The sequence below is a fragment of the Sitophilus oryzae genome, unplaced genomic scaffold (genome assembly GCF_002938485.1).
Source record: "Sitophilus oryzae breed Bouriz unplaced genomic scaffold, Soryzae_2.0 scaffold_1902_pilon_pilon, whole genome shotgun sequence".
Taxonomy (NCBI): Eukaryota; Metazoa; Arthropoda; class Insecta; order Coleoptera; family Curculionidae; genus Sitophilus; species Sitophilus oryzae.
Genome location: NW_022146616.1, coordinates 594,415 through 603,570, shown reverse-complemented (window position 1 = coordinate 603,570; position 9,156 = coordinate 594,415). Strand labels below are relative to the sequence as shown.

Below are 9,156 nucleotides of genomic sequence, written 5' to 3'. Positions count from 1 at the left end.
CCAGTTACGTATTGTTTGCCACAGATCCTACAGTGATTGGTAGAAAAAAAAAGCGAAATCTCACAAACCAAGGTATGTATTTCTATTTTTATTATAAATTTTTTTTAAAAAAAAAAAAATCTTTTTGCTTAAGATTCAACCACAAACTTCTCTGAAGAAGATTTAAGCGCCCAAGAGTTGATAGATTTCTCTCCGATATACAGGGGGTTGCACATAGCTCATGCCTTAGGGAAAGTTTCAAACTTTGAAGCGTACTACAGGGCAGAAAGAACTAAACAAGCTAGGTTAGTTCTTCAACCACCAACAAATATGGTAAATTTACAATGTTTTTAATGTTAATTTATTACAAAAATGTGTCTATATTTTAGCATGAATCTGAAGAGAGCTATAGAAACTATATCTACGCAGTGCTAGGGTTCTTTATTTTGGAGGATCATGTTTTAAACACCGGCAGGGGGCTTATTACCAAAGCTTTTTTGGAGGATATGTGGAGTATGGCTTTGTCAAAAATAACGACGGCCTTACAGACACATTCAGTAAGTAATAATTCATTTTATTCTGTAAAACTGTATGATCGAGAAAAAAAAAACGGTGTCATAGTAGCCTTTGAGACTATTTTTTACGTGTCATATTAAAGCATTTTTTGAGGATATGTGGAGTATGGCTTTGTCAAAAATAACGACGGCCTTACAGACATATTCAGCAAGTTATAACTTATTTTATTTTGTAAAACTGTATGATCGAGAAAAAAAACAGTGTCATGGTAGCGGAAATTATTTTTACGTGCTTAAAACGTTATTTTATGGAAGAACATGATCAAGGAAAAAACGAGTTATCGCATAGAGTGATGAAATTGAAATTATTTTACGTGTAAATATTATTTTTTGGGATATGTGGAATTGAAACTTTTATCCCAAAATAACGACGACCACCACAGGGCCAAATTCGAATTCGTAATAGCAATTTTATTTTGTAAAACTATTGTTGAGAAAAAAAAAAAAGAACAGTCATGAGGAAATTATTTTTACGATGTAAAACGTTATTTGCAAAACTGTGATGTTGAGAAAAAAACGGTGTCATAGAGTAGTCATTGAAATTATTTTTTACGTGTAATATTAAAGCATTTTTTGAGGATATGTGGAGTATGGCTTTGTCAAAAATAACGACGACCTTACAGACACATTCAGTACTAAGTAATAACTTATTTTATTTTGTAAAACTGTATGATCGAGAAAAAAAAACAGTGTCATGGTAGCATTTGAAATTATTTTTTACGTGTAAAAAACGTTATTTTGTAAAACTGTATGATCGAGAGAAAAAAACGGTGTCATAGTAGCCTTTTAAATTATTTTTTACGTGTAATATTAAAGCATTTTTTCAGAATATGTGGAGTATGGCTTTGTCAAAAATAACGACGACCTTACAGACACATTCAGTACTAAGTAATAACTTATTTTTTTTGTAAAACTGTATGATCGAGAAAAAAAACAGTGTCATGGTAGCCTTTGGAATTATTTTTTACGTGTAAAAAACGTTATTTTGTAAAACTGTATGATCGAGAAAAAAACGGTGTCATAGTAGCCTTTGAAATTTTATTTTTCGTGTAAAAAACGTTATTTTGTAAAACTGTATGATCGAGAGAAAAAACGGTGTCATAGTAGCCTTTGAAATTATTTTTTATGTGTAAAAAACGTGTAATATTAAAGTATTTTTTGAGGATATGCTTTGTCAAAAATAACGACGGCCTTACAGACACATTCAGTAAATAAAAACTCATTTTATTTTGTAAAATTGTATTATCGAGAAAAAAAACAGTGACATAGTGGCCTTTAATTTTTTTTATGTTTAAAAAACGTGTAATATTAAAGTATTTTTTGAGGATATGCTTTGTCAAAAATAACGACGGCCTTACAGACACATTCAGTAAATAAAAACTCATTTTATTTTGTAAAATTGTATTATCGAGAAAAAAAAACAGTGACATAGTAGCCTTTAATTTTTTTTATGTTTAAAAAACGTGTAATATTAAAGTATTTTTTGAGGATATGCTTTGGCAAAAATAACGACGGCTTTACAGACACGTAAATAAAAACTCATTTTGTTTTGTAAAACTGTATGATCGAGAAAAAAAACAGTGTCATGGTAGCCTTTGAAGTTATTTTTTATGTGTAAAAAACGTGTAATATTAAAGTATTTTTTGAGGATATGCTTTGTCCAAAATAACTAGGGCCTTACAGACACATTCAGTAATTAAAAACTCATTTTATTTTGTAAAACTCTATGATCGAGAAAAAAAAACAGTGTCATGGTAGCCTTTGAAGTTATTTTTTACGTGTAATATTAAAGCTTTTTTGGAGGGTATGTGGAGTATGGCTTTGTCAAAAATAACGACGGCCTTACAGACACATTCAGTAATTTTTATTTTGTAAAACGGTATTAACGACGAAAAAAATAGCGTCACAGTAGCCTGTGAAATTATTTTTTACTCTTAAAAACGTTTTATGAAGTAGCTCTGAAGACAAAAACACACCCTGTATCTCGAAAACGAAGCATTTTACAAGATACAAGCTTATATGAACTTTTTCTCTTAAAAATACTTGAAAAATCACCCTGTATAACTGAGATATTATATGGTATAGTTTGCATATTTTGAAATCAATTTTTTTAGGCATATTGCACAGACGCTACGTTAATTTTACGTATTAAGGATCTAATTATGTTGTTTTGCACGACATTGAGGAATTATGGGTATTCTGTGAAACCACTTTGGGAATTAGTAAGAGAGCTAAGAGATCACTATACAGAGGTTCTTATGCAAAGATGGGTTCAAGTTTTTAGAGAAATTCTGTCCAAAGAAGATTACCAACCAATAGATGTATGTTTATGTTTTATTTTTTTTATAGGAAGAAAATAGTTTTTTTAATGAATTTTGTGGTATTTTAGGTACACAATCAAGAAGAATTTGAGCATGTTTTACTAACATTTCCATGGGATGGAGATTTGCCTGATGATGTCACTTTTCCGTATAGTTTTCCATTTTCCAGAATGGTACCCAAAATCTACCAGCAGGTCAAAGAGTTTATCTACGCCTGTTTGAAGTTTTCTGAAGATTTAAATCTCAGGTTTTATAAAAAAAATGTTCTATTATTATTTTGCCCTCTGTATATTTTTTAAACTCTAGCCAAGTGGAAGTGGATGAAATGATCAGAAAATCGATGAATCTCCTGCTCACTAGAAGCTTTAGCGGTTGCCTATCTTCGATATTCAGAAGTCCTCATGTCGGTTTGCAGGAAATAACACAAATAATCGTTGATACGGGGTATTTAGAAGATGCCAACGTATATTTGGATCAGTTTATATCAAATATAACTGGGTAAGGGATATTTTTTATATTTTTGAATATTTTTAACTTGATTTTCGAATACATATTTTATAACTTGATTTTTTGAATATTTTTCAACTTGATTTTTAAACTGATTTTTGAATATATTAACTTGATTTTAGAATATTTTTAACTTAATTTTTGAATACATATTGAACGAAACACCTATTCCCGTTGATTTTTTTAATCATTTTTAACTTAATTTTTGAATATTTTAACTTGATGTTCGAATTCATATTTTTTACCTTGATTTTTTGAATATTTTTAACTTAATTTTTAAATATTTTAACTTGCTTTTCGAATACATATTTTTTAACTTGATTTTTTGCATATTTTGCAGCTTCATTTAATATTTAACTTGATTTTTTGAATATTTTTAACTTAATTTTTAAATATTTTAACTTATTTTCGAATACATATTTTTTAACTTGATTTTTTGCATATTTTACAGCTTTATTTAATATTTAACTTGATTTTTTGAATATTTTTAACTTAATTTTTGAATATTTTAACGTGATTTTCTAATGCATATTTTTTAACTTGATTTTTTGATTATTTTTCAAATTCATTTAATATTTTGATTTTCGAATACACATTTTTAACATGATTTTTAAACATTTTTAACATACTTTTTCCAATATTTTTAAACTGATTTTTGAATATTAATTTTTAACTTAATTTTTGAATACATATTGAACGAAACACCTATTCCCGTTGATTTTTTTGAATATCTTTAACTTAATTTTTGAATATTTTAACTTGATGTTCGAATACATATTTTTTAACTTGATTTTTTGCATATTTTACAGCTTCATTTAATATTTAACTTGATTTTTTGAATATTTTTAACTTAATTTTTAAATATTTTAACTTGATTTTCGAATACATATTTTTTAACTTGATTTTTTGCATATTTTACAGCTTCATTTAATATTTAACTTAATTTTTTGAATATTTTTAACTTAATTTTTAATATTTTAACGTGATTTTCTAATGCATATTTTTTAACTTGATTTTTTGAATATTTTTCAAATTCATTTAATATATTGATTTTCGAATACATATTTTTAACATGATTTTTAAACATTTTTAACATACTTTTTCCAATATTTTTAAACTGATTTTTGAATATTAATTTTTAACTTTGTTTTTGAATACATATTGGGACAACGGCCGAGCTACCTATTTTCGTTGATTTTTTGTGTATTTTAAACTTAATTTTTGAATACTTTAACTTGATTTTTGAATATATTTAACTTAATTTTTGAATATTTTAACTTGATTTTCGAATTCATACGTTTAACTTGATTTTTAAACACTTTTAATTTAATTTTATATTGTATATATTATTTATATTGCACTATTATATTTTATATTTTATATATTATTTAATTGAATATTTTTAACTTAATTTTTGATACATATTGGGACAACGGCCAAGCTACGTCGAAACATATTTTTAACTTGATTTTCGAATACATATTTTTAACTTGATTTTTAAACATTTTTAACTTAATTTTACCAATATTTTTAACCTGATTTTTGAATATTTTTCCAAGCGAGGAAAGTCGAGGTGCCACAGTGGGCACCATCCAAGGCCAGTATGGCATGTTCCGAGTAGCCAGAGAGGACGCAGTGAGGCAAATCAGCGAAAAACTGCGCCAAAAACTTAACGAATTCCTAGAACTGGAAACGTACGACTGGACCCTAGTAGAACCTAAAGGACACGCCTCCAGCTTTATATCAGACATTATAGCGTTTTTACAGACTACTTTTCATAGTTTCACACACCTACCGGTAACTTAACCCCACTTTTTTTAAATTATTATAAGTAAAATAGAGTTTTTTATTTTTTTTAGCCCGAAGTAGCGCAGGTTGCTTGTAGATCGGCTTGTGAGCATATAGCAAAGTCCATGTTTGCTATGTTGATGAATACAGAGATCAGGCAAATATCTATGGGTGCTCTGAATCAATTGAACTTAGATTTACTACAGTGTGAACGTAAAAAAAATATTTTTAAAGTTGTTTTAATTGAATAAAATTATTTATTTTCTAGAATTTGCTGCATCTGAGCCTGTGAAAGGTTTACAGCAAGACGAATTGCTTGCATACTTTGCCAAACTCAGAGAATTATTAGATTTGTTCATTACTTGGGACTGGCCTACGTATTTTCACGATTATGCTCAAGAAACCAGCAAGTACAAAAAATTTCAGCCTGATATTGCTATAGTATTACTGGAAAAGTATGTTTTCTCCAAAAAAAATCTAGAGCTGTGTTTAAATAAAAATATTTTGTAGGTTAAAGGAAGGTGATAGGAAGAATATATTTACTGTGCTGAATAAGAATGAAAGGGATAAGAAAAAGCTTTTGGAGACTGTGCTGAAGCAGTTGAAACAGTTGTCAGTGAAGTAGTTGCTGGTTTTTCTTAGGTAATAAAAATACAGGGTGTACCAATATTCCCTGGACATAGAACTACTGCGTGTTTTTGCAATCAAAATATCATTGGACACAATTATTTACCTCTATACAAAAATGCTTCGTTTGTCCGTTACAGGGTATAAAATTTAAAAAAAATAAAATCATATTTTAAGATATTTTAAGTAAATAGTATTAACTAACTTTGGTGATTAGAAAAAAACAATTATTTGATACTCTACTATCAGAACATAAACGAAAATAAAATAAAGAAAAGTTTACCCCGAGCCAGTATCGAACTCGGGACTTCTCGCTTTATAGGCGGACCGTTTTCGCGCCGCGCTATGGAGACTTGTTCGATTTATATTCAATGCTAGAATTTAACGGACTAAAAAAAAGAGCTTCTTTCAATGCGCAGTAGTGAACACAACGTCTATCGGCAGCCAGACGACTCACACGCTGTTCCAGAGAGCATAACAAAATATTTATTAAAGAGAACTTATTACTCTCTTCAAACACTTTCTCGAAAACGCTGGTAGCTCTTAGACTATAACTTTTGTAACAATATACTTTGTTTCAGGATACTAGTACATGTTTGACGACAAGCTGGTCACTGTATGGTTCGCTCCCCACCCCAACTACTGAGCAGTAGCACTACCCGCCAGTATTTTGCAATGTACAGGGTGGGTAAAATTCGACGCTTTTAAATGGAAACACCCTTTTCTATAGGAGATAGACGAAAACTAATATCGGTGTCTGGAGCTCAACTTTTGTCAAAAATATGATGGTGAAAATTTTTAGCTAGAGTAATAAATTATAGTACAAGTTAGACCTTCTAGAAATATCAAAATATTTAATTTTTTATTTTTTATTTTGAATTACTACCTGATAACAAAAAAACATAAAAAAAAAATAATTTTTATTAAATTTTCGTATTCTCGCTTTTTAAGCCCGTGTATTTGGGTATTCTAGTTGTTTACGATATTCTCCGATGGTGGCACCATCGGAGAAAATGCCTCAACCCTATAGATTTTCTAGAGACTACAAGCTATAGCTTTGACAGTCTTTCTGTCTGTGCTTAATCGGTGTTTATAATTTGACGAAAATTATAACAAAAACATACTAAATTTAATTTGCTTTAAATCCTAATATATTGCATGTTTAATATACTGTAAAATTAATGTATTATTTACATATTACATTATGCTATCATATTGTTGATAGCATTTAAATTATTCTAATTAATACAAAACAATGTAAATGAAACGATATCGAAATTCAGTAAAAGCAGAGGCAAAATGTGATTTGATATCAATTTCCGGTTGGTTAGAAGAGATAAACATGTGTTATTATATTATTCATGACTATACCACAGATAAAGTTTACAAACATTTTTGTTATCAATTGATTTAGATGAAATTTGACTTCTGCATTAGTTTTTGATTTTAATTATAAAAAAGGATTGATAAAAATAAAACGGTTATACCCGTAATATTGATTGAGTATGTACTCATGAGTGGTAGGGAATCGTTAGTATGATTCTTTCGAATAAGTGCGATATATCCGTCATTGGTTTTGGGCCTTAGAAGCTCTTAAAATTAACACCGTCTTGTAACAAAAAAAGTAGTAATAAGATTGTGAACTTTATTTTGTTATATTTGCTCAAATAGAAAACGCCAATATTGTTTTTTTATTTCAAAAATCTTCGAAGTATTCGCAATTTTTAAGATTTTACGGTGGCATTTTGATCAAATTACGCAACTTTCTTCTATTTTCCGAGATCCCAATAATAAAGCTCGAATTTGCTACACTCTGTACAGGGTGAGTCAAATTCGACGCTTTTAAATGGAAACACCCTTTTCTATAGGAGATAGACAAAAACTAATGTCGGTGTCTGGAGCTCAATTTTTGTCAAAAACCCTTTTCACCTTCATGAAAACCGCATATCGATATCTGTTACCGTTTCGGATTTACAGGTTTTTCAAAAATATGCATTTTTAACAAATCGCTGTAACTTTTTTGCTATGGAAAATTTTGTATTTTTATGAAAACATTTCCAAAGCACCTTTTTACGTAGAATTCAATGGTTTAAGTATAATTTTTTTAACATTAATAATTTAAGAATTATCAACAGAAAATTTGATTTTTATACGGAACACCCTGTATATTTTTAATTTATTGAAAATAATTTAAAATTACCTTTCCAAAAATATAACACACTTGATATTTTGCTCGATTCCTCTTCGAGATATAGAGTATATAAAAATTCGCTCGCTTTAAATAAAATCGGCTTTGAAAGGCACCGGCTGTAATGCAAAAAAAAATTCTAGCTGTGAGCATCAACTAAAACGAAAATAACATTTGCTATGAGAGATGCAGAATTTTATAACAATTTAAAATATATTTAATCAACATCAACACACTTAAACTATATCTAGTAACAATAAAAATAAATAGCAAACCAAGACATGAGATTTTGCTACAGATGTTCGACATATCGACCGTCTTCTGTTATGGTCAGACGGGGCAGTTTTTGAACATTTCTCGCGAAATTCATTAACTCAGTGTGGGTGAAAGATACCTTTTCATAACTGCTAAGTATTTCTAATTCTTGTCTAGATTATACGGAAGAATAAGGAACCTTTATTCTTCGCAAATATATTCATAGGATTAGATCCATGGGCACTAAGTCAGGCGGCTTCGACGGCCAACGGCTGTGATCTTGGTTAGCTATTCAATTATTCTTGAAATTGGCTGCAAAAATTTGCTGATAACTTCAGCGTTCAGAGGCGGAGCGTAGTATTGCTAGAAAAATATGTTTTCGAGTTCCATTAAGGGTATATCATCAATAAGGGGTCCAAAGCCTACTAGTTAAAAGTGGCGAACTTTTAAAAATTCTGTATTTCGAAGGGGATTATAACAAAATATCAAGTGTGCTATATTTTTGATAAGGTAATTTTAAATTCTTTTCAGTTAATTAAAAATATAGGGGGTGTCTCAAATAAAAAATCAATTTTTCTGTTGATAACTCTTAAATTATTAATTTAAAAAAAATTATACTTAAACCATTAAACTCTACGTAAAAAGGTGCTTTGGAAATGTTTTCATAGTGATACAAAATTTTCCATACCAAAAAAGTTACAGCGATTTGTTAAAAATGCACATTTTTGAAAAACACCCAGTAACTCCGAAACGGTAACAGATATTGATGTGCGGTTTTCACCATTATGTTTTTGATGAAAATTGAGCTCCAGACACCGATATTAGTTTTCGCCTATCTCCTATAGAAAAGGGTGTTTCCATTTAAAAGCGTCGAATTTGAACCACCCTGTACATTCATAATTTTTTTGTCATTTTA

At 29.1% G+C, this 9,156-nt stretch overlaps 1 protein-coding gene across 1 annotated transcript; it reads left to right on the top strand.

Moving 5' to 3' along the window:
- Positions 1 to 4: 4 nt before the first annotated feature.
- On the top strand, positions 5 to 6,545 carry LOC115883433 (exocyst complex component 6-like; the record flags this gene model as incomplete). Its single annotated transcript, XM_030901794.1, has 11 exons — positions 5 to 72; positions 134 to 312; positions 369 to 536; positions 2,669 to 2,875; positions 2,944 to 3,122; positions 3,182 to 3,373; positions 4,942 to 5,179; positions 5,242 to 5,383; positions 5,439 to 5,625; positions 5,681 to 5,812; positions 6,379 to 6,545. Coding segments are annotated over 10 exons (1,675 nt in total), but the record flags the coding sequence as incomplete, so codon positions are not given.
- Positions 6,546 to 9,156: the final 2,611 nt, after the last annotated feature.